This window comes from Sander lucioperca, chromosome 12 (genome assembly GCF_008315115.2).
Source record: "Sander lucioperca isolate FBNREF2018 chromosome 12, SLUC_FBN_1.2, whole genome shotgun sequence".
NCBI lineage: Eukaryota > Metazoa > Chordata > Actinopteri > Perciformes > Percidae > Sander > Sander lucioperca.
In genome coordinates this window covers 11,885,508-11,911,303 of record NC_050184.1, presented here as the reverse complement: position 1 = coordinate 11,911,303, position 25,796 = coordinate 11,885,508, and the positions used below count along the sequence as shown (strand labels likewise).

Below are 25,796 nucleotides of genomic sequence, written 5' to 3'. Positions count from 1 at the left end.
ATACATGCTATGTAGTAAGGTGTGTGATGCCATAGTGACGTCTTTTTACTGTATCTCGAAATATTTCACATATTTTGTCCTTATAGTTTCCAACTCAGAATCCTGATGTAAAGAGCTGTTCCACTGTATTTTTCTGAGGCAGAATTTCTCACGTCCCACTTCGACTGTAATGCAACAGAGGAGTTAATGGGAGAAGAAAATGTGGTGTCAGGCGGTGGGTCATTTCCCAGCAAAGGCAGATCACAGTCTCTGTATAATTAATACAAACATCAGATTTTTTTTCAAGATTACTTTTGTCTCACAATTTAATATCTAGTTGATTTGATTAGAGAATGTAAATCTAACAAAACATTTTTCTTAGTAATTGCTGACAGAGAAATGGGTTTTGTACAGTGTGTGTGTGTGTGTGTGTGTGTGTGTGTGTGTGTGTGTGTGTGTGTGTGTGTGTGTGTGTGTGTGTGTGTGTGTGTCCTTCTACATAGTATACCTTTAAGAAGTGGGAGAAATGCATAAAGGAACACTTAATCCTTCAGTTTATCAGAAAATTAAGTATAGTTGTCAAATGTAGTGGCGTAAAAAGCACACGATGTAGAGGAGTAGAAGCATAAAGTTATATTACCTTGAATTTGTACTTAAGTACAGTACTTGAGTAATTGTATTTTAGTTACATTCCACCACTGTAGATAATGAAGCACTCACATGTTTATTACAGGTTCCAACTCTGGAATTAAAACATCCAGCAGCATTATAAGGATATCCAGGTGGAAGTATAAACATCCTGGCACCGTTTAAAACAAATAAAGCATTCCTCTGCTCTGTTTAGCATCAATCATGCAGCAGGCTTTGCCAAATGCAATGTAAGACTTCATTGCTACACAATTGCAATGAAGGCAATCTCAGGTTTGAATAATTGAGGAATAAAAAAAAAGTGACAGAGCTTTTTTAAATTTATTATTATTGAGAATGAGAGCACAACCTTCAATTATAATCCCAGCTCAGTGTTTATCAGCATAAATAAATAAAAGTAAAAAATAAATAGGCTATTAAATACAGTATAATAAAACAACAGGCAAAAAGGAAAGAGTTTGCTTTTTGATGGAGGAACTCTCAAAGTGTTTGGAAAGGCAGCAAAGGTAGGAGACATTGCTTTGGAAAGTGATTGGAACTTAAAAAAATAACCAGTTTGGTATTATAGTAATAGTGAAATCATACAAAATGTAATTGCAACCAGTAAACCAGAGTAATAACAAAATAAAAAAAATCCCTTTTCCAAAGATGGATCGATCAGCTACAATAGAATCATGGATACAAATACAGTAGAAATTCAAGTAAAGGAAGGTGTACATCAGTAACACAATCATTTGCAGTCTTCAATTAAGAGCACTGGGGGAACTGTCCACTATACACTTCTCACTACACTGGAGAGTTGCTTCATTAAAACAGACAGAAGCAAACTCCCGCTAATGTTCCACAAAAATGTCTTTGAATGTCTGGAACGAGCTCTTAATTGTCAAAGCATATCCTGTCAACATGTTACTCAAACCAACAGAAATATGAATGGATATTTGTAAAAATTCTACAAAACTAAATTAGACATTAAAATTGCAAACCAAACTATTATTTAGTATGAAATCATCTCAACCACAACAATCACTCATCATTAAATCTTTTTTTCCCCAGGGCATTTACATTTACAAACTTCACCCTCTCCCTCTTCATTACATGCTACAAACAGATGGATTGCTTTCTAATTGAAACTTTTATATATATATATATATATATATATATATATATATATATATATATATATATATATATATATATATATATATATATATATACACATTTTTTATTTTATTTTTTTCCACGATTTTGTGTGTAATCGCCCTTTTCCTGCAATTCTGAAACAAACTAAGAAAGAGATCATGAGATTCACGATCTAAGTGCTACATTATAAATTGTAATCCCAATGTTTTTGGTAATCTGTACACAAAGAGTACCTAATATATATCCTCTCTTTTTTCATATAACATCACTTATATGATCATCGCTTAATTTCTGCACAGAGCAAGCAGAAGGCCAGTAACGACACCAGGTCCATCTGTGTTTATACACCTACGCAAGAACGTCTCTTTGCCTTTGGGCCAGCTCAAGCTCATTTCAGCCGTGTCAACGCTCCATCCTCATTTGTCTGACAGGAAATGGACCAAAGTGCCAATTAAAGGGAGACGCCGTGACATCAGCACCAACCACAACCTGAGCCAGGGCTAGGCTCCACTGCTCCCACTCTATCACAATGACTATGCTTCTCTTGTTTGTTTGATACTGGATGCAACACGCTCAGGCTGCAATTTTGTAAAGTTGAAGCCGCTCCCAGAACTGGCTTGTTTGTTGATTTTTTATGAAGCAGGAATGTGAGATGAAGGAAAAAAAAAGAAATGCATGAGCAATGAATTGTAACTGTACAGAAGACATGGATAAAAAAAATAGATATCTAAAATATACAGTCTATGTGAATCGTCTATTTTTGTATATTTGCTCAATTCCTGTATGAATAAGATGAAGAAATCAAAAATGTACAGTAAGTCAGTCTGATTTCAGTTGGCCCCAATGGATGGCACAGTTCTCTTGGTCCTGCCGATCCAAGGCCGTGCCTGCAGTTTTGCTCCAGCTCAGCTTAGAGTTCAAAGTCTGCCTGCTTCAGTGCCCGGATTTAATTCCCTTCTTTGTCAGGATCACACTGCAAAGACACTCAGGGTGCTGGTCTGGTCCTTTAAACCCAAGATGCTGTAGGCAATTCTTTTTAAATGGCCAGGCAGCCTCACCCCAATGTTCTTAATATCCCTGTAAAAGAAAGAGACGTGACAAAATATAAGAGGAGCTGCACATGGATTTAAACTTTGGACTCGTTCCAACACTTTTCACGCACATCCTTTGTGGCTCTCAAGCCTTGTAGTAATCACTGACTCATCCAACATGCTAAAATGCCAGCCTCGACTCCATTCATGTCTAGCTTGATGGCTGAACCAGCACAGCAAGGTGGGGTGTGTTCCAACTCAGTAATCTGCCAAAGATTTTAGTTTATCTTCGACATTAAAAAGATAACTGGGGGTTTCGTTCTCCAGGAGCACATAATGCAAACCTGCAAAAGCTCTGAAACACAGCAGCCCAAAGTCAAAGCCTTAATTACAGCCTTAATTACTTAACGAGGATTCTCCCTGTTGACCATGAATCACTTGTCTGGCAAGCAGAGGGTGGGTCGTAAATAACTGCTGGTTTTCAAAGAGTGCTACCAGATGCCCTGAGATGGAAACATGGGGCCATGAAATCACACCATTCTGTATGACAAATACTTCAAAGGGGTTAGTCGTCTGCTTTACAGTCTTCCCATCTTCCTAAATAATGAGCAAGACCAACTGATAAATGTATTCCATGGCACCGGGGTCATATTGGCTGGTCATGCGGTTAGGGAAAGCTCTGGCCCTCATTATTGCCCCAAAACAACCTTGTATTATGTGCAAGCCTTTTTTTCCCAAAAGGTTGAGTCCATTTCATTAAATTGCCCCCTTAACGCTCCCACACATCTGAGAAGATCCAATTGCCTTAAACTACCCTGTGAGAAGTTCAGGGGGTACATTCTGAGCGCACCTCTTCAATCTTTCTAGAAGTACAAATATACCGACTATGGGGCTTCAAATGTCATCCATCTATTTCAGTTCCTTAATCCCCTCTAGCTGCTCCTGCTCCATGGGCTATTCTCTCCTCTTCCTTCCCTCCTTTAATGATGAAGAAGCCACAAAAGGCCTTTGCCCTAAACAGGCAAAACTGGTGGTTTCGGGGCTCGAGCAAAAGTGCTGCCTGCAGCTAGTGTGTGTGTGTGTGTGTGTGTGTGTGTGTGTGTGTGTGTGTGAGTGTGAGTATGAGTGTGAGAGAGAGGGGGATTGGAGAAAGGAAAGAAGAATAAGGACTGTAGCGACCACAGGCCACCACCACCAGCCTACCACAAATGAGCCCACTCCTTCTCCTTCCCTCCATTACTTTTTCCATCTAAAACATTTCTCAAGTTGTAACTGAGGTTGGCTATAACTATTCTGTTGGTTGTTGAAAAACACATTTTCAGAAAAACAAACATAAACTGCTGGAGAGGGTATGGGGGGTGTGGTCCGTAACATGCTTTATCTTGGGAGGAAAACATCTTTGTGCAACATGACGGTTATATTTTATGACATAATTTGACAATGAAATGTTCCTCTTCTTTGCCAAAAACATACTTAACAAGTAAATAAAATAAATAGATCGAAACAAATTATGTGGCGTTACCAAATCTGAAGTCATGTCCCACTTACTCATTCTTCATCTGCAGGACATGGTCCATGGTGACGACCCCAGCGCAGGTGAAGTTCTCACTGTACTGACTCATCTTGATGGACTCCAGCCACTCAGACACCGACCTGAAGGGGGAACCGTCCGAGCCGCTGGTGCTTGGAAGGCGGATGGATATGCTGCATGCAAAGAAAAGTAGATCCAAATAATAATAATCAACAGGCTTTCCCACAACAAAGGCAGCTGACTGAGGACTGTAATTACTGTGCAGGAAACCAGTTGGTGATAAAAAACCAGTTGGAGCAGTTAGGGCGAGAGCCGATAAAGATATGAGCTTGACATCCTTTTGTCCTTTCTCACCGTTTCTGGCTTTGATGTTCCCTCACAAAAGGGGAAATATTCATTTATGCACACAATCACATACAGCAGAGCTTTAGTAATCCCCTGCCAGGAGTGTACACATGTTTCTTTCATTAGCCTGGCAGGCAAGGTGTCAGCATGTCTTTTTAATGGTTTAAGTAGAACATCTTAAAGCTATTCCCTTTCTTCCCCAAACTACCCTAAATACCCAGCCCATTTCTGACTTGAAGTAAATGGGGAGCTGCTGTGTTTAAGTTTTTTGAAACAGATCCAGGACAAGTCCATAAGACACTGGAGACAAGTCCAAGTCAAGTTTCCAAGTCAGTCAGGGGCAGACAAGACTGGGGTGTGGACGAGATGATACCAGATTATCATCATAATGTCTGGTTTGATTCCAGCCTGCATGCCGTAGCCCCTCTATATATCCCCTTGTTTCTTATCTTTATCTCTACTATCAACAAAAAAAACTATCAATGTAAGTTCAAAGACAAGTCTCAATCTAAGTAAATTGGTTGATGGATGCTGACCTTTAAAAAGAAATTTCAGCATTTGAGGTTTTTCCTCAGAGTTGTTGTAAATGTTTTTAAACTATCTCAGACCACGTCCTTTTGCAGAGGCCTAATCATTAAAAAAAACAACAATTATAAATACTGTTGTTTCTTTTTAGGCTAACAGAGCTCTTTCTAAAGTTAAGAAAGGTTCTGCTTCTTGGAGGAGACCGCACGACTTCGGGTGCTTATTATCAGGGTTTTATGCCACATAAATAGATACCAGAACTAACCAGAATGGAAACTTAAAGAGTACACACAGAAGTGAGACTAGAAATTGAATTTATATAACAAGCATTGCAAAAGTTTCAGGGTTGTTTCCAAGAACTGGTTGCTGATAGTGGCAGCTACTGAAGAGTCAGGACTAGAAAATAATGCATGTTAAGCCCTTAGTCGGTATGTAAATAAATCTTACCGTGGGTCGAAGTCTGCGATGGTCTTCAGGGAGTCTGGGCTCCGCAGCAGCTTGTCCAGCAGGTTGACGATGTCTCCAAAGCGCGGCCTCTTGGAGCGATCCTGGAGCCAGCACTGCAGCATCAGCTGATAAACAGTTGATGGGCAGTCCATCGGCGCAGGCAGCCTAAAAGCCTCGTTAATAGCCTTCATCACCTGCAGGAAGTTTTTCAGGTGACTAATTAGATCTTTCTCACTGGTAGGTTTCTTCAAATCTGTGTTGACATTTCTAAAAAATGTCTTTTGACATAAAAAAAAAAACAACAGCAAAACCTCAGAGAAAATTGCAATCTGTAAATTTGCTGTAAACACTAAAACTTACCTCATGGTTACTCATGTCCCAGTAAGGCCTTTCGCCAAAGGCCATGACCTCCCACATGACGATGCCAAAACTCCACACATCGCTGGCTGAGGTGAACTTTCTGTATGCTATTGCCTCAGGAGCCGTCCAGCGAATGGGGATCTTACCTCCCTGTTCAGGAAAAAAAGCTTTAAGTTAGAGACAGAGGAACAAAAAAAAAAAAAGGACTCAAGAATCTCAAAACCAACGTCGCTGCCCTTAGACACCATGCTGCACCTTGCAATGACGTGACTGAGGTTGGAATGATGATGGACTTTTTTTGCTTTAAGCTAACAGGAAGTCCCATATCTACTTACACTTGTGGTGTACGTCCCCTCAGGATTGTCCTCCAGCACCCGGGACAGGCCGAAGTCTGACACTTTACACTCCAGGGTGTTGTTGACAAGGATGTTGCGGGCAGCTAGGTCACGGTGGACGTAGCTCATGTCAGAGAGGTACTTCATGCCTGCAGCGATGCCACGCAGCATGCCTACCAGCTGGAAGGAAGGAAACTCGCCATCGTGGTCCTGATGGGAGAAAACCAACACAGATTAATTTTTGTGACAAAAACAAAAAGAAACAGATGATAGAACAGTAAATGACAAAACAGATTGCATGGCCCAGAAATGGATCTAGATATAGATCCACTTTTCCAATTAGCAAATATTGTGTATCGTATGTGGTGTACTTACCTTAAGATACCTGTCCAGTGCTCCGTTCTCCATGTATTCAGTAACGATCATGGCATGTTTGACTGCACACACACACACACACACAAAAGAACAAATCATGTACCTGAACTGGCCCAAAAACATACAAAAATGTGAGATTTAAAAAAAAAAAATGTAACAAAACTCACAGAAATCCTTACATTTGGTGACCACCCCCTCCAAGCGAATAATGTTCTGGTGGGAAAACTGGCCCATGATGGAGGCCTCGCTTAGAAAGTCCTGCCTCTGCTTCTCCGTGTACCCTGGCTTCAGCGTCTTGATAGCAACTGCCACCTCTTTCCTCGCCGGCACCTTCAGAATGCCGCGGTACACCTCACCGAACTCCCCTGCAGGAAAACAACATCAATGAGACGATTAATTTAGAAAAGGGCTATTAGGTGAATGTGCGTTTAATACGTCTTCTCATGTTTCTAGCTGCAGGGGTTAGCTGTGCAACAGAGTGAAAATAAGGATATCTCTGCGGCTGTTTTGCCTGAGGCTCTCTCACAGAGGTGTGTTCTGGCTGGGTGTTGAGAGAAAGCCTATGTTGTATAATAGGTGGATGGCCTGTGGTGTGGAAGCATGGGAATCAGCTGTCACATGAAGAGAAAGGCGGGGGGGGGGGCATGGTCATGGGAACTGGGGAGGGGGTGTATGTTGATTCAAAGGGTAAAGGTGGTCGCACTTGAATAAACGTACCACGAATAAAAGATCTGGGCAGGGCCCGGGAAAGGTGCTCTGATCTCCTTCCAAAATACTGCTTCTGCAACACTTTTTGTGCAATTGTTCATGCCAAAACACATAGATGCCACAGCCAAGAGTTGCCTCACAACAAAATGTCTCAACTTGTTGTGTGAGAACTCAGCCAGATAGATGTTAATCTCGCTAAAGTAACCACTGTCAGTCAGCCTGCTAAACTGTGGAAAATGCACAATATAAACAGCAAATGTGGGGATTGGGAAAATCTTTCAACATCTCAGAGTTAAGCCCCACAGCAGATTGTCTCAGCAGGGTTGTCACTCACCAGCTCCAATGACTTTCTGTTTGGTTATGTGGCTTGGGTGGATTTCAGTGGCAAACTTCAGGACGGCTACGTTGGGGTCCTCGTATGTGTGTGGATCCACGTAGGTCTTCAGAGGCTTCAATTGCTCTGTGAGAGAAAAAAACAAGAAATTGTTTTATGTTAATAAATTTAATTAATTAAATAAATAAAGTGAGATAAAGACATGAGAGAGATTTTTTTGTCTACCTGAGCTGGAGAAGTAGGTGTCCTCTGGCCCTTGCCTGGAGTTAGAGTTTCTTTTCCTGAATGAAAAGATAAAATCCATCTGCAAATGAATATCCCACTTTCCATGAACAAATTGACATTTGTCTTTATATCATTTGCCTCATTTGCCTAATATCAATAGCACATAGCAACCTTAGTAATCATTTTTCAAGACATTCTAAGGCTTTCAAAAGGATCCCGACACTGGTGCAATGCGTCCATTCATACAAAGGCTGCGCTTTGATAATAGCTGAAGATAGACTGTGTTTGCCAAGCCGATTTAAAGACTGAAAGACAGACAAGCAGGCGGGAGGGAGGTGGACAGACGGACCACAGTCTGCTAAAGTACAGGCCCAGGTCACCTTTACAAAGTGCCTGCGGTCTAGTACAAAAAGAACCAAGCACCTCTTATCTCCAACAATGTACCACCCCGGACCAATTTCCTTTCAAATGGCCGAACACTCACTAGAATATAACCATTTAGCAATGACAAGGCACATTCGACGCAAATTCTTCCCCAGTGAGTGCTGGGACACAGATCCAGATAAAGAGAAAGAGAAAGTTGGCTAAAGAAAGAGAGAAAGAGAGGTGAGAGGAGAGTGAATGCAAAGGCCACTTGGAGGCCCCACAAAGGAAAGGCAGAAGAATGAGAGAGGAAGCCAGTGAAGGAGGCTGCATTCTGACTGAGTAATAGGACAGAAAGAAAGGGAGAGCAGCAGAGGGGCGCGGTTACTGACCGTCTGCGTAGGAACAGGATCACGACCACTACGAACAGCATGGCCGCTCCTCCGACTGCTGCGCCGAAAATGACTGCCGGGTTGTTTTGAGTAAGGCGTCCTGAAAAAGGCAAGTAAAGAAAACATAGACACAGATCAGAGAAATCCCATTATTGAACAAAGCTTGTGAAACTTTTTCCATGGTGCTTCTCCTCTGTACCTTCAGACGAGGTCTCAAACTGTTCCTCTATGCTGGAGCCTCCAGGGCTGCCATCACTGCTGAGGGCCTGCACCCTGAACAGGTAGGCCGTTCCCGGGGCCAGATCGTTGATCTGCACAGAATTCTTCTCCAGTATGAGCACGATGTAGGTAGTCATATCCAGGTTATCATCCTGAGGAAGGGAGATCAGGGGGAAATTCAGTTAAAGAACCAGTGTTAATGTTGAAAATGGAGGCCACAGATTTAATTTTAGCGTTTATGTTAGAGTGATACATTTAGACATTAATGGTGATAAGTGCTCTTTCCTGTATGTAATGTAAATGTAGGTTTAACTCATGATAATCAGATCAGGAGCTCTGGTCTTAAAGTGATGCTCATCCATGTGTCATTTAAATTTAATATATTAGAAGCAGCTTTAAATTTGTACAGTGATAAATGAAGAATATACTCTTTAATTGTAACACATAGCAGGAGAATACACAGGAGTGACGCACCTTCTTGCGGAAGGTAAGTTCATAGCGGATGGGCCGGACTTGTGTGTTAGGGACCCGTGGTCGGGGGGATACGTCCCAGGAAAGGGACAAGCTGGTGGAGGTCCTCTCAACCACTCGCATCGTGGTAATCTTGGGGGGGTCTGAGGACACAGGGTAGAGAATACTTCAGTATCTTTGGAATGTGAAAACCTCATTAAATACGGCTGTGTAAAAAAAGGGTAGGTATGTGCACCACTGAGCACAAGTGGCTCTGCTGGCCAGTTTGGTCTGACTGCTGCGGGAATATCATGGTTTGAGGAGAATCATTTTCAAATAGATCTTCACCTGACTCAGACGGCTTGATCTGCAGTTCGAGATCCATGGTAAATTAGAGTCCTGGACCTAAGTTAACTAGTTAAGTTCATTTAATCTTACTCCTGCAGAACGATTCGACTTGCAGATCTGTCACTGCCTCACAGATAGCACCTGTCATTACTGCAGCACATAGCATCACTCCACTGCCTCATTTCAGCAGCACTCACCTGTGTAGTGTAGTGATGTCGTTAGAGCGCTGGTGGATGGGGGTCTATAAGCCTGTGGCGTTGCCTGACTAGCAAACAGCGACACGCCGCTATGTGCCTCCACAATGAACGTGTAGTTGAGGTGAGCATCCAACTCGCTCACTGAAACCTTGGTGTCGGTCAGGCCCGTGCTGGCCGGCTCGTAGCGGATTTTCTCTCCGCAGGGCTGGCACACAATGCCCTCGCAGCGTTGACATTCAATGCTGTAGGTGATGTCGATTCGACCTCCGGTGTCTTCAGGCGGGCTCCAGGTGAGGAGGAGTTTTCCTGCAGAGAGCTGGGTGGTGGTGGCCACAAGGTCTCGTGGGGCAGAGGGGAGGCCTGATGAACACAGATTGGGAAAGGATATGGAATGGTAAATAGAAGCAGGGAAGAAGAAAAACAGGAAGCAAAACGTGGGGTATTCCTTTCTGAGATTACAGTAACATTAGAAGGTAAAAAAGATAATGTCCTAAAATTCAGGATTCTGATATATTTTTATTCAAACCAAATTTTCATATGTGCAGAGAAAGTGCAACAAGAAAAGAATATTTCATCCGTGCACATTCTGTAGTGTTAAAACAAAAGTCACATGTGGAAACGACATTACTTTGAAGCTCATTGGCAGCTAATATTTCTAAATGTTCTTATTTCAAGGTTCTCATTAGAGATCAAAGGGACTCGTTACCTGAGCAGGGTCCAGTAGATGGGTCAGTTGGGGCCCGGTAGAAGCCATCCATGCAGGGACAAAACAAAACCCCAGAGCTGAGCCTCTGTGTGTTGGCAGGACACAGTTCACACTTGTCACCGGATGCTACAGCTTTGAAGAAGCCAGGCTGACATTCTGCAAACACAGAAACACATTTGCATGAGCAGGTGAACAAGGACAATAGTGACTTCAGGCAACATCCCATACGACACAGTGCATAGCCAGTTTCTCCAGATCATTCGAGTCTCGGTTGAAAGATCAGTTGCGCAATTAACTTTTCACGTTGCGCAGAACACAACAAGGTTGAGTGGACACGTTATTATGTCAAGGCTAAAGGTTAGATGTAGACTGAGATATGAGTGACAGTGTTATGGGAGATAAAACAAGAAGCAAGGCTCTGCAAAGTGTTGACTCTACTTATTAAAACACTGTCCATTCCAACTAAAACGCTGCTCAGATGAACCCAACCCTGAAACAAAAACTCCCTGCCTAGCCGGCATTCCTACTCTTTACTTTTCAAACTACCAAACCCCCTCTGATGCTGCTTTCTTACTGTCTCTCTTACAACAAACACAACCAGTCATCCCACATTCCACGACAGTAAGTCAGTCTTCAATGCTGTGAAGTAAAGGCTACAAAAATCAGCAAAGTGGGAAGAAATAGATGTGAAGCAGCCCAAAGCAGAGCATCCGTTTGCACTCAACAGTCCATTCTATTTTTTTTTCTTTCAGAGACCCACATGCAGACTTTTGAAACTGTATCGCCTAGATAAGATGACACCCAATTTCACACGTCCAACTCGGAATAAAGAAATCCAGGTAGAGGATCCAACTGTGCATAGCGGTGGTGAAATAGGAACTTAATACGGTGTGAAATTCTGGAGAGAGTGCGCCATAAAGGAGAGTGAAAATGAGATGGCCCCCCTTTAACTCTGCAAGAGCATTCCAATGGCTGCTGCTCATGTCCTCGCACCATCACACATTCATCCACACACACACACACACACCCCCTATGTATGCACAAAATACACATACATGTATGCAAAGCACAGCCGTGGACACATGGGTAAATCTGACATCAGAAGAGGGATTATGTCCACTGCCTGTCACCTGTTCATGTCCCTCTGCCAAGTCAATTCAGACTCAGACACACACACACACACTCGTTTTTTTCACTATCTTTGTGGGGACCCGTCATTGACATAATGCATTCCCTAGCCCCTTACCCTAACCTTAACCAACACAACTAAATGCCTAACCTTAACCCCCACCCTAACCATAACCTAATTCTAACCCTAATCCTAAAACCAAGTCTTAACCCTCAAACAGCCCTTTAACCTTGTGGGGTCCAGCATTTTGGGCCCCACAAGGCTGTGCAGACCCCACAAGTATACTGTATTCCCCGGTTTTTGGACCCCACGAATATAGTAAAACAAGCGCGCGCACACACACACACACACACACACACACACACACACACACACACACACACACACACACACACACACACACACACACAGAAGTCATTTGCCTGGAGCGTTTAAATAGCTCATGGCAGATGTCATGAGATGTTGACAATGCAAATGAGAGCCAAGATGAAGGCCAAAGGACAACAGAAGAAGAAAGACGCAAGAGAGAAAAGAAAGAAAGGAGGGAAATGAAGAAGAGTATGGCAAGAGAGAGATCAGACAAGCTAGAAAGAGGACATGAAATGAAGCATGTGTGAGAGATTAAAGTTCATGCCTATGACCGAGGCAAACACAGTTTCGATGTCAGATTCCAACAGAAGCAAATTGAAAAGCAGAACCAAGGACAAAGACAATATCAGATTCACTAAGAGATACTGTCTTGGTCTATGGCTGCCTTTCACTGTGGTTCATTTGAATGAAGTTCATTTGGAAGCCACAAGTGACCACACACAAGACGAAAAGCACAAGGCTTTCACTCCATTTAAGTCATATCAAGGGGATTTGCTCGATTGACCATGAGTTTCTCTTCGACTCCAATTCAGCTTTTTCTATCATTGCGGTTTACCGAGTTTTGGCAGAACTGCGGCGAAGAGGTGTGTTTTAACCCAACTGAAGAGCATGACAATGGTGGAAAGAAACATACTCGACATACATACTCAATCCTTCCCTGAAGACAGCATTGTCTTGGCCAGCTGTTTCACTAACAGCCACTGCTACTCATTAACGCGAACGAGGCAAAGGTTGGGCAAGGCAGGAGAGAGGTGCTATGAAGGGACAGAAGGTTCAAGAAAGAAAGTAAGGAATACTGTATCCTGCTGAGGACTGAAGAAAAGAGGGGGGAATGAAAAGACAGGCCAGGGTGAACTCTTCCATTGAGAAGGGGGAACAGCTGCTGCCTCAAACCCCAATTCATTACCCTACCTCTCCTCCTCGTAATCCCCAAATTCCTTCCTCCCCTCCTTTCTCTCCTCCCAGTCCTCACTAAAAAGGCTCCCAGCTAACCCATTAACATTGCTATTCGCCACTGACCAGCAGGCAAGGAGAATGCCATGCCACTCAAGTGCTTGAAAGAAAAAAACATACACACACAAGCATTGCAGATGGGAATAGCCAAAATGCCACATGGCAACTGAATAGAGGAGGACTAGCCTCTTTTTGGCGCTACAGTGCATGCTGCAATGCATCGTGGTCTGCGGAGATGATGGCTTTACACTGTGAGCCGCCTCTATAATCAAGATGCATTCCATTGCACACCACCCAACAGTAGGCCTGTAGCAGAGCAGCTTCACTGCAGCTTCAGTTTCAGCCCAGTTCTCCAGTTTGTGTTTCTTGAATATATGAGTAACAAAGACAGTAAATGAAACTAGATGACGCTCTGCTGAGGTAGGATTCCTCGACAAAAGAGCAAAGTCCGGTAAGAGGAAACTTCTTAGTTCCACAGAGAAGGTGGAGGGGGTGGCTTTGAATTGTTGCTGGACACAACAGGAAGCAGGAAGTGTGAGGCTGATGCAGCCTTCCTTCCTAAAGCAGCCAATCAAAGCATGGAAACACAGGGGAGCGTGACCAAATGAAGAACCTGTGCCGAGACTACTAGAATCCTGAGACAGAATAATAACCAAAAAGGAAACCAAAATGTGTTGACCCGACATGAACGTGGGCACTAAAACCAAGGGGCGTTGGGGGCTCCTGGGATGAATGCTTTCTCTCCCATAAACAAAAGTCTCTCAGCCTTTTCTGACGTAAAACATCTGAGAAACTAAGACCGGCAATTTTATTTTACATCCCTATTGCTACAGAGCAAGGAACTGTTTGTCATTTGAGAGGCCCCGTGCGCCTTGAGTGGCTCTGTGTTTGTTTATTGAGAGTGAGTGCAGGGGCCTGTTACATTCTGGGACCCAGAGTGGCTCTGGAGTGGAAGCCCCCAAGGGCCCCCCTCCCGTTTTTTTGGCAGAAGTTAAGATGGATGAGATGGCGACAGTGATGAATGCATGGTCGGATAGATGGATGAATGGGTAACATGGTGGCTTGACAGCAGAAATCGCCCTCAGGACTGGAGGAGTAAGTGGTAGGGGGGCTCCTTACAATCGAGTCCGGCGCTGGGTTTTTTAAAAAGGCAGAAAGGTCATGTCTGCCTCAGGGTAGTTGTGAGTTAAACTGTGCATGGCTTACAGGGAGTCAGTGGCCAAGTAAAACAAACATGTTCACAGTGAGGAGGAGGGAGAAAGAGTTTCAGCAGCAGCAGCAGCAGCAGCCGGTGGCTTGCCTCATGAGGAGGGAGGTTAAATTCAGAAGTACGGCCAGTCAACAAAAAACATCTTGGAAAAATAAATCCATAAGAAATATATACAATGTCTAGATCTTTATCAGGGCAGCTCCCCAAACATATCTGGAGCCGATGAAGTCCTTGCATTGTCTGTTCCCTCATCTACTTAACTTCTCCTCCCCACCCCCCTATTTTCATTCCTGAGTTGGTCAGACCCGTAATTGCAATATGTCATGTCATTTTGTTTGTATGCAGGGTGACAACATGTCATTAGCATTTTGGGGGAGTCGAGTTGTGGTGGAACAATGGGGGTCTCTGATGGGGGAGGTGATCGGGTAACATGAGCCAGGGGTCACTGAGGGGGGAGCAGGGGGCAGTAAAGGTGTAGGGGCTGATGGAAGTGTGTGCGTGTGGGAGGGAGGGGGGACATTAGTCAAAAGGATTAGCCGACCAATGGAGCAGCTGTAAGGGCATTACATCTGTTTTACAATTGCACTCAGGCTTTCATCTGGGGTTGTTAACAAACACAATAAATTCCATGATCCCCTTTCTCCTCTCACTCCCTCGGTCCACAACAGGAGGAGGGATACAGGCAGTGACAAGTGGAGTCAAGGAGGCCCAAAACATACTCAACATGGTCTAAAGTAAAGTAGATACTTTGAAGAAACCAATCCTGACTGACATGAAAGTCACCAACAGCTTCCAGAGGCCTCAGTTGGACTGCAGTCATGGTCATTTGGCCACGTTTCTCCATGTTGCTGGCCAAATCCAGACAGCCAGGTGTCAAACAGAACACCATTTAACTACACCATGCCAAGCCAACAGGTCACACTGCATACCGACAACCGTCTGCTTCCTGGTTAGGGGAAGTGGCCAAAATGGGACCAAATGCACCAATAAACAAAATGACTTATCAGTCAGGGAAACAAAATGGAAAGTGGCTCAGCGTGGAGCGACAATGAAAAGCCCTGAGCCAACAGGTCGGGGAGTCACCGAGGGATTAGGTGACCTCCGGTTTCCGCTGCTAGCTCGTCCTGTTAGCAATGAAGGGTGGGTGTGTCTGGTGTGTGGTGCTGGGGGAGAATGACTGACTGACATGGTGGAAGGAAAGTGCTGACCTCACACATGAGCAGTACAATACAATGTGCTTCACATTGCTCTGGACTCCCCCATTACAACACACACATACATACACAGACACACACAGCCCCCAGGCTCAGGAATGTCACCAAGAGGAAATATGTCCCAGCGTCCCCGTCGCAACCAACACACACACACACTAAAAAGCCAACAATCGCCGAGGCTCAGTTATTCGACTAATGGCAGACATTAACAAACTAAATGAGACTGAATTTAAATAGGTTGAAATTGATATTTAAAGTAACCAACCTAGGTTAAAGCTGCATAAAGCAATTATGTTTTATTTTTGCAATAGATCAAATAATGTGAAAGGTGTCGCTTGAAGAGATGAACCCACAAATTATTAGCAGTTGCCCTCAACTTTACGGAACTTTTTAGCCTCTTAGCATGCATTCTTTTGGTTGTCCAGTTTGCAAACTTTAATCAACACCATTAGCAGCTAGCTGAACATATTTTAACATCTAACAAGATAGAGACCCAGCTATTTTTGGTAGAGACCAAACCAGAGCTGAAAGAAGAGTGACTGTTGGACTTAAGTGCACCACGTGACCAGAAACAAAACTCAAAATGAATGCATATGTTGCCTTGCGTCTGCTGCATGTGTAAGGAGCTAACATTACTGTTTGCTAACAAGTTTGCCATATCAACTTCATAAGGTGATAATATCTGAGAAGTTGTGCCAAAAACAGATGCAGTAATGCAGCTTTAAACAAATTCTGTGCTAAGACCAAAAATGTTTGGCTTAACCGTGTCTGCGACCATATTTTTATCCTCCATTCTTGCTACAGTATATGCTAGCAAAGTAAACCCTCTGTTGTTCACGTTAACATGGCGGTCTTCACTATAAACGATGCAGTCAGTGCCTAGTGCATCCAAAGGTAAAATATCAAAAAGTTGATAGTGAGTGTGTTCTACACAGTTAGACAGCTCAAAGGCTCAACCAACACACTGATCACACATAAACCACAACAGTACGATTAGCGCTAATCCACATTAAAGAGACCTGGGGGCCACCAAATCTACCCTTTGCTACATTTCCTGTCATCTTGTTGGCAGTAATTGCCAGTATTCTGTTCACTCCAAACGTGGCCCAACAAGACGGTGCAAGACACCACTTGAAAGTTCCATCAGAGTTCCCCCATTATCTAACCAACTCCCTCAAGTTCAGCCCGCTAGGCAGACGCTACGTTGGCATGAGATCTAAGGAATCCCCAAATTCAAAGTAATCACGATGGCTTTCAAGAGCCGTGGAAGAAAAAGAAGTTATATCCAGCCCGTGCATATAAATTAGCAGCTTTGTCCGATGTGTGTAGCTTACAACTTTTTTTTATTTCTGAGACTGGCTACATGGATAAAGAACCAAGAGAATTCGGTAGAGCAGAACATTTCAATCTGGGCATTAACCAGCAGTCAGAGATAACAATATTACTATGTGAAATCCACCATAAGCCAGCTAAATCAAATACCTGAGAACCTGAGGTGTGGTGCTGTGTTCAAATATCTTTGTACACTCTTCATCAGATAAGCTGAACTTGTACAAGACTTTGGTCTTAAAAGGTTTGGGGTGGTGATGAACCGGTTGACTCCAGGTACAAGCAGATTTAAAGACTATTGGCCATGAATCACTTGATCTTTAGCTTTCTGCAGGATGTATTTCCAAGTGAACAATCAGTGTTCCAAATCCTAAACTCTATCATCAACAAAAACAAAAGCTGAAGTTTACATTTCACCTTCACTAAATGTGTGTGCCTTAACCAATATGTGATAAGGGCCAGTTGTTTTTTTCTCTCTCCTTCTCCACTAAAAACTACCCGATTGGCAGCATTGTTCAAATTTAGCCTCTATTTATCTTTTCGAGTCAGCCGGGGAGAAATGTATTTACCAGTGAGAAAGAAGAAAACTGTACACGGTCTAAATAGTCCCATCAGGGCCGTGTGAAACGGGATGTTTAAACTCTATTGGTGTCATATTCATGACCCACACACCAGCCAAAAACAACAGTCTTTGCAACAACAGTCGCTCTGTGATTTTACAGACAACAAGAACACAACATACGAGGGAAACACTTTTTGTCAGTTTGTTATACTTGGGACAGTATACGTGTACGATCTGAGTAAATTGCATTAAGAACTGTAAAATTGACAGGAATCGTTTGTTGAGATAAGAATCCATCAAATAAATATAAGACGAGAGGTGGAAAAATTGAGGCTAAAATAGAAAGGCTCTTCAGGGACAGGCAGGATGTGGGGAGAGAGGTAGAGGACGACAAAAGAGATTGCACAAAGGCAACGAAGCATGCAGAACCAGTAGTTACTTCACTTAAAAAGCACAAACACACCCAAGTCAATTACTACCCATACAAATCACTCACCACAGCACGCTGTCACACAACTGCAACTTAGTCACTAACTGTTTGTTACGTCAGCTGAGGATGAGTTTGGAGACACGGGCGGAGGGGAAAGAAGGGGGAGAGAGAAAATGGTTTACTGGAACCTCTTTGGCGAGAGGAATGATAAAACTTTACTGGAACTCAGTGGACAGTTGTTCCACCGAGTCGCCATTTTTCACCAAGACACCAAAACTGCCCTCAGCTGTCCAAATATGTCACATTGTGCCTCCCTTTTTATATGCGGCTTTGTGGAAACCATAATGCGGGATTAAGTCTTATTTGTTGAGGCTTTAGAGCGGCTGATGAGGTGTGGACCTGAACGGTTACACACAATCCCGAGGACCAGCCAGGGCAGCCCGTGGTCCTTTGTGGGGTGACACACGGTATGCACTTCCATTGTGCCAGGGAGGATTATGGGTAAGAAAGGGGGTGGCAACAGAGGAGAACTGTTAATGTCAACGTTGAGTCACAAGTGGAAACCTGCAGCGCCGTTGGCAATTTAAAATCTAACCACTTAATTGCTAAAATGTTAAGATTTTTTCCCCAGAATTAAAATAAAAAATGTTTATTTTCTCACTAAGGAGATTGACGAACAACATCCTGATCTAAAGCAGGTGCCAAATGACTTAAATTATCCACACACTCAAAGCTGCTTCCACCATGTTATATGTTATTGTTATTCACTAAATGTATTTTATGGTTAACAATTTTCAGTCATAAAAACTGACTACCATTACTCAAATACTTTGTTTAATTATAGTTTTGAGGTACTTGGACCTATATTGTATGCTGCTTTTCTTCTGTATTAAATTGCAGTAAATATTGTACCAACAGTTACTATACAGATTAAGGTTTTCAAAAATACATTTATTTATTTATATAACCCATTGGTATAGATTAAATTACCAGTATATAAAATTATCTCATAAACCAGCTACAAAATGAAAATGCTGCTTTATTAGTACTAATCCAATAATACATAAAAGTATAATGCTCTGATAGGAACCATTCTGCATAAGTATTTTTACTTCATAGAATATTTTTAATTTTTAAACTTTAAGTATAATATTGATAATACTTATGTACTTTTACTAAAGAATTTTTTTTTTTTTTACATGTTTGAATACTTCTTTCACCAGAGAAAGATTTTCCTTTGCATTTTATTAGAATAAAAAAAATAAGAATATGAAGTTTTAGTGCTGCATACAGTAAGCTGATACAGCAGTAGGAGAGGGTAGGGGAGAACAAAAGAAAATACACAAAAAGAGTAAACAAGAAAGTAATTAATTTGAAAGATAACAAGCCCATCTTCATCAGGCCTTCATCGTACTTGTGTGGATTGTGGCAATAAAACTTATTACTTGTTGTCTGGAGTTTGCACCTTCAAGGTTGAAAGCACTTAGTTGGAAGTCACTTTGGATAAAAGTGTCAGCTAAATGACATGTAATGTAAAAAAAATAATAATAATAAATCTTGTGAGCAGCTTTCACTGTGCTTACTCTAGTTCGGATTCATTTTAAAATTGTTGTCGATGTATTTTGAGAGCCAAAATAATTCTTTTTTATAGAAGTCTGTAATGCTTTCATAAAAAACAAAAGACTGTTTTGTGCTCACTGCTTCTGCTTACCGATATGATTTACAACCAGTTCATAAAAGCTTTTGGATTTGCTACTCCAAACACTGGTAGGTTTCTGCAGCACAGGAAGTTATGCGTTTTATCTCTAGAGTTTGTTTGTCCGAAAGACGGACTCTGTAGTTAACATGAGCAACGACGGCCACCAGCAGAAGAGCACCACACACCACATATAGTAACCTCAATCAGATTTTAAGTGGGAAAAAAAGATCCTAGAAAATACAGTTTGACAGATGAGTGATCTCTGAGCCAAAAACACCACCGCAGTAAGCGCTGATGAGGAGACGAAGACAAAAACCAGATAAAGTCACAGATTGCTACTTTAACAGGTCCCACGGGGCCGAGGAGTCATAAAACTGAGTGAACACATCACTGAACATGGAAAATTTCAACCCAAGTCAGAAAAAAGACCACAATTGAAGTTTTGTGGTTTCTCCCTGAAATGGCACGCAATACAGAAAAAAAAATGTGGAGAATGATTAACTGTGTGTCTGTATGAGATTCCACTTAAAGCCCTTCGAACCATACATCTTGGCCATGCACTGCAACCCTGTGATTCATTTCCACCTTTTATCTACAACTGCCCTTGTGTGTCTCTGGCCTCTAATTTGACTTCATCTCAGTAGTTTTGGGGGGTTTCCTTTGTTTAGTCATCTTTATGTGAGGGCTTGACCCGGAGCTGCTCTTCCCCTCCCCTGGGAATTCTACAGGTCTGGAGTAATGTTGGGAGGTTCCTCCTCAGCAAACTGCAAACGGATCAGGAATGTACCAACCAAGGGAGAGGAGGTGGAGGTGGAGGTGGAGGTGGAGGTGGAGGTGGGCTTCTACGGCCTCATGGTGGAAACAACGCTTCATTGTTCGCTTACCTTTGCATTCCATTCCTCATCTCTCTCTGTTTTAAAATCACACCCCTCCGCTAAACACAACCTCTCTGTCACTTTTGTATGACTTTTCTTTCATTCCTTCCTGCCTCTCCGCCTCCGCCTCCTCCCTAATCATCTTACCTGGCACTTTCCCACAGCTAAAAATGATGTACTGACAGAAAGCTTCATCACTTTTATCGGTCTGTTGCCAATGGGAGGGAAACTAAGTGGAAAAGCAAATCTATTATAAACAGGCTGCATGTGGATTTACCACTGCAGTCCAAGGTTTGTGTTCCAGAGTGTGATTAAAGGGTATTCATATACCTGTGTGTGCGCGTGTGTGTGTGTGTGTGTGTGTGTGTGTGTGTGTGTGTGTGTGTGTGTGTGTGTGTGTGTGTGTGTGTGTGTGTGTATGCATGTAAACAAGAGCTGCAGGAAAAGTGGAGGAGTACTTGATGGGAGTCTTTAGGTGTTCTGTCATGGAACAGATCTCAACAGGCCCTTGCATACCAGCCTGTGTTGTATGTTCACATACACTGCTGGAGACACAATACACCCCAAAGCTGAGGCTCAGTAAACTCATGAAAACTGAGAGGGAAGAGGGGGAGATGGATGCGGAAAGGAGGGCCTCAATTTTCTGTGATGCTTGAGATGAACAAAGTCAGTGAGGCTCTGAAGCTTCCTCCTGCCCTCCCCGCCCCCTTCCATCAGCCTTGAAGATGCTAATCCATCACAGTACAGTAGCCTTACGGCCTCTTTGATCACTTTCTGTCACTCTGACAGCCCTCCCCACAACAATAAAAGCCTTCCTTGCAGGACTTAAAACACAACAACGCCATAGCAACCAAATCAAAGGACAGACTACGTAGCACACCCACATTAAGATAAGAGAACAGATGATAATAAAATGAGCAGGAAATCACCTGCTGTAAGTTATGAACTAAGCGAAAAATTGTGAAAGGTAAGGTGTTTGAGCATGAGTCCAACATTATATGTGGTTTCAAAGACCAAAATAAAACACTATAAAAGAAGATTTGCACACAATGTTTTGTGCTACAAAATGAGTTTATGAGAAATTCCTTTCAGAACTAAAACAATGTTCATTCAGATTTAAAAACCTGTAGGTGCAACCTGAATGTGAGCTCCTGGCACCTTGACTGAAAGCTTTTTATCACTGCCCAATTTGAGGCTTGATGACACAAGGGGTGTATCATTTTATGGCACAAGCAAATGATTGAGGCTTGTAAAAACATTTCCATACTGCACATCTTCAATTCATAGAAACTCAAAAGCACATTTCCTAATTTTATAGGTATCAGCTTAAGGTCAGGAATGATGCCGGGACATGTACCAGTAGGCCTGAGCATTCCTTCCATTGCAAAAGAAGCCATGTTAGCCAAGGGGAGAATTCCACTGAACAATGATAATAACACCTATGATAAATATCCACACTCTGCCGTACGGGCTTGTTTTACAGCCTATGGTTATTAAAATAAAGCTAAATGACTAATGCCAAATGGTCATTTTAAAACACACTCTCACGGGAACTGCATCCTGGGTCTACACCAGGAAGTGCCTAAGGGCAGAAAGACATTTCCAAATACCAAAGATTCAACAGCACGCCCTTACCTTGACATGCATCTTTGACTTCTTCATAGCCTGGTTTGCACTGGCACTGTCCGACTGGTACCACCCACTCCCCATCCACAGTGCAGTAGATGCGGGGCAACTTCTCGCTGACAGCGTTATCCACGCACACCCCGCTCACTTCCCTCAGCGCCTGGTTCTCACCTCCGGCCACAGTCTCGGGGAACGATGCAAGGCTTTTCACTGTGGCTGGGCAAGTTTTGTAGTAGACCCTGGTGGAGAGAAGCGCGACGCAGGCTCCGATGTCTTGAAAAGCCAAATAGAAGCCTTTTCGAGACAGGTTTTCCACCACTCGTGTCTCAGTGTTGATGCGCAGTTCATTTTTGCTGGTGATTTCGTCAGGCGCTATGGTGGCCACTTTCTTAAACTGGCCCTTGCGGAAGGTAGTGCCCACATCGGCATCCGACTCGGATGTGAAGAGGTTGAAGGTTTCCTTGCAGGTCAGCGAGGTGGCATCAAAAGAGTTGCAATCGCGTACGATGAACTGGAGTTCAACAAAAACCCGCGAAGCCGCTGGACGCCGCTGGATGAAGGTGGTGCGCAGCCAGTTGTCCTGCTCACGTTCCCCAACATTGCAGACGGAGTAGGTATAGAACTGAGAGCCGTTCAGGGTCCTCTGGGTGACCTCCCACTGAAACAAAACAACAAGGTTAGAGATATAAACACTGACCCCTGGGAGCCCCTAAGCATACTGGGCTGATTGATGGCGACTATAAGGGAGGCAAAAATAAAAGGGCACCAATGCACTTCACATTCATCCACTGTAATCTGAACCTGGGAACAAAAGAAGTGTGTGTGTAGGGTAACCCATGGCTCTACATGTTGCTAATTACCCCCCCTGAATATTTCAACTATCCTTTACAGCCATAACACATTTCTGCAACATGGATAACTCCACTTTATGAGCCTTTACAGCATAACAATATCGAAAAACCTCAAGGACTTTGTGGGAGAAAGCATATCTGGCATTGCAAAGATACCAAATTATTTCCAATTTACTCTTTCACATGCCGTCGCTACTGTTGGCATCTTCCCCTCGCATACTATATGCTGCCACAAATGTTTTTGAAAAAAGTGACAGCATGTTTTAACGTAACCTTGGCTCTTGAGCAACAACTGGCCCCCACAGGGCACAGCCTGTGGTTTGCTCCCCGCATGTAGCCACTGTGCTATTAATTAAAGGAATGTGCTTTGTTAACTGAGTGTGTGGCTCCATGTATAAACTTGATGTTCAACAGCAGAACCAACACCTCTATTAAAAATCTGGTGAACATTTTTTATGAGGACCCTTTAAAACTTGAAAAAATAAAAGAATAGAAGAAAAGAATAAAAGTACAACACCTGATGCTTATTACTGTAAAAAGTGAATCTTGAATGTCAAAGTGATTGTTTTAAGCAGTACAACCTTTCTTGGAAGTTGGGTGAGCCACTGTGAAAAGCACATCTGCACATGCCTTTGAGTCATCAGCACATTAAATTAGGCTATTTACAGTGAATCTGCATGGGCCTGACTGGTCAATTACTTTAAAACCGCAATATGGGAGAAGGCACATATACTGGCAAAGAGATAACCACAGCATTTGGGTGCAATAATCTAGCGATTATCTAGACGCATCTCTAAACGTAGACATTCTACCCTGGTTTAAGGAAAAAAGGTAGCTCTGACTGATTGGCTCCATCTATAACCCCTCCCCCCTCTAAAAAGAGGTACCACATGCTGCAAACTTTAAAAGTTAATTGCTCTCTAACATACAATTCTGGAGCTGAGGCCTTGAAACCGCAAGAAGCCACAAGTATTCCCAGTTCAGAGCTAACAGCTATTCTGTCTGCCTAAACTTTGGTGTAGCCCAGACATGCTCTGCAGGGCAGCAGCTCCTAATAGGATCCTACAACTCCTTCTCATATCCATACTCAAGCAACCATTAGGCTCTAACTGCCAGATTTTACAGCAACCTGACTTGTATACACACAAGGCCCATCGAATGGCTAACCACACAAGTCAAATGGTCAAATATTTTGCATTTTGAGGCTCTCAATTCGGCCAGGCTCTCCCTGTGCATTTTCTCCACGTAGCTGTATCCTAAGGCAAATTCCTTGTGGAAACGTGGGAGCTGGAGAAGTAGAAGCGATACTTACCCCAGGTTTTTCACCCTGATCTAAGGGCCATGTCAACCAGCCCAGTTCACCTCCTGTTGCCCTCATGTCCAAAAGCACCTCTGTGGAGTAATGAGAACACTGTCAGTACATGAGAATAAACCTTTAACTAATTTTGACTGAAATGATCTTCTATTTGTTGAAAAGACCCAGATAATTTGCACATGGAACATTTACAAATGGCAGTTTTTTATGTTCTGCATAATAACCCCAAAGCTGACAGGATGTAATTACCTCATCTAATTTAACAAAACCATCACCTTCTTTAGTTTTAAAAAAAGTTGTTTAAAACTCTGGCTTTTTACTTGGCAGTAACTAGAAATACTATTTCATGTAGCCTACTTTGAGTTTCTGAATGTCACACAAATGGGTGTAAAATGAGCACTGCATACATCAATATTAAAAGGCTAATACAGAAGAAAAAAATATTACAATATGATCTAAACTTTCCAGAAACGAATTTCACGTTCTCTCCAGAATTCACCTGCAGGTGTTACAAAGTTTAGAGCAGCGCAGATGCAGGCTACACTCTCAACTAGTGATTCTATTATATTATATACAGTAAATACGAAACTTCAACGAGAAACATTTTATATAATTAAAGGGTTCTCATAAAATACGACTTTGAGAGACTATAAGACTGTGACAAGCTTAAGAAAGTGTGTTTCCTGGTTTTAAAGTTCCTTAAAGGAGGTTCCCCGCATGGCACGCGCGCCTCACTTCAATAAACTTAAAAAATAAAAATAAGATTTAGCCTGGTCAACTTTTGGGAAATCGTTTTAAAAAAGATACTCACCTTCTTTAGTCTGTAAAGTAATTAATATGCCGTTAATGAGTACATATGAAAATAATAAAGGTCTGACTCCAGTAAAGAAATCCATTTGGCAAACTTTTCTTCCTCTCGCTCTCCGCTCCTGGGCTTGGCTGCGACTGCGAGGTGAGAGCTACTCTGCAGCTCATTCACAAACGGGCCAGCACTGACAGACTCCGCCTGCTGGAATGTGTGTGCGTGTGTGTGTGTGTGTGTGTGTGTGTGTGTGTGTGTGTGTGTGTGTGTGTGTGTGTGTGTGTGTGTGTGCGCGTGTGTGCGCGTGTGTGCGCGTGCGCGTGTGTGTGTGTGTGTGTGCGTGTGTGTGTGTGTGTGTGTGTGTGTGTGTGGGGGGGGGGGGGGGGTGTGTTTTCAGGGTGCGGGGGTGGCGCATGAGAAACTTTTGCAACCTTCAGGCACTGTCGGAAATTTCGGACTTGTCACACATTGGGAACGCACATGTAGCCTACGAGCTTTAAAAGTTGAAATTCCAGGTACAGCCTGATTCATGTCTATTGAACAAACGAAAAATAGCAACCATCTACGTGTCTAATATTAGTCAACACAAAACTGTACAAGGACAAAGTGAAAACAACAACTGCAGGATCAAGATAATATTATTAAGACAATATGGTGAATTAGTGACCTTTTTTAAAATTATTTTTTTGTTTTTTGTTCCTTATAGCATTAATAGAAACAACTAATTACTATGTGGGTTCACACTATATAAAAAGTGCCATACATGATCCAGG

At 42.8% G+C, this 25,796-nt stretch overlaps 1 protein-coding gene across 2 annotated transcripts; it reads right to left on the bottom strand.

The window, feature by feature from the left end:
- Positions 1–929: 929 nt before the first annotated feature.
- On the bottom strand, positions 930–25,198 carry epha2b (eph receptor A2 b). 2 transcript variants are annotated; one of them, XM_031286575.2, is made up of 17 exons: positions 25,033–25,198; positions 24,219–24,298; positions 22,065–22,713; positions 10,659–10,814; positions 9,953–10,312; positions 9,432–9,571; positions 8,938–9,109; positions 8,739–8,838; positions 7,984–8,039; positions 7,759–7,884; positions 6,884–7,081; positions 6,717–6,778; positions 6,342–6,551; positions 6,007–6,156; positions 5,647–5,840; positions 4,347–4,502; positions 930–2,844 (listed from the first exon to the last, which is right to left on the bottom strand). In XM_031286575.2, exons 1-17 carry the CDS (start codon positions 25,115–25,117, stop codon positions 2,736–2,738), a joined length of 3,003 nt encoding a protein of 1,000 aa, XP_031142435.1. In that variant the 5' UTR covers positions 25,118–25,198; the 3' UTR covers positions 930–2,735. The 2 variants fall into 2 exon arrangements, with proteins under 2 accessions (XP_031142435.1, XP_031142436.1); XM_031286576.2 differs by having other exon boundaries at positions 6,896–7,081.
- Between the last annotated feature and the right edge of the window lie 598 nt (positions 25,199–25,796).

Coding starts and splice junctions, on each gene's coding strand:
- epha2b (XM_031286575.2), bottom strand. CDS start 25,117: ATGGATTTCTTTACTGGAGTCAGACCTTTATTATTTTCATATGTACTC. Junction 10,313..10,658: donor ATCTACTGGACCCTGCTCAG/GTAACGAGTCCC, acceptor TGTGTTCATCAG/GCCTCCCCTCTGCCCCACGA. Junction 7,082..7,758: donor ACAGAAAGTCATTGGAGCTG/GTGAGTGACAAC, acceptor GTTTTCCTGCAG/GGGAGTTCGGTGAGGTGTAC.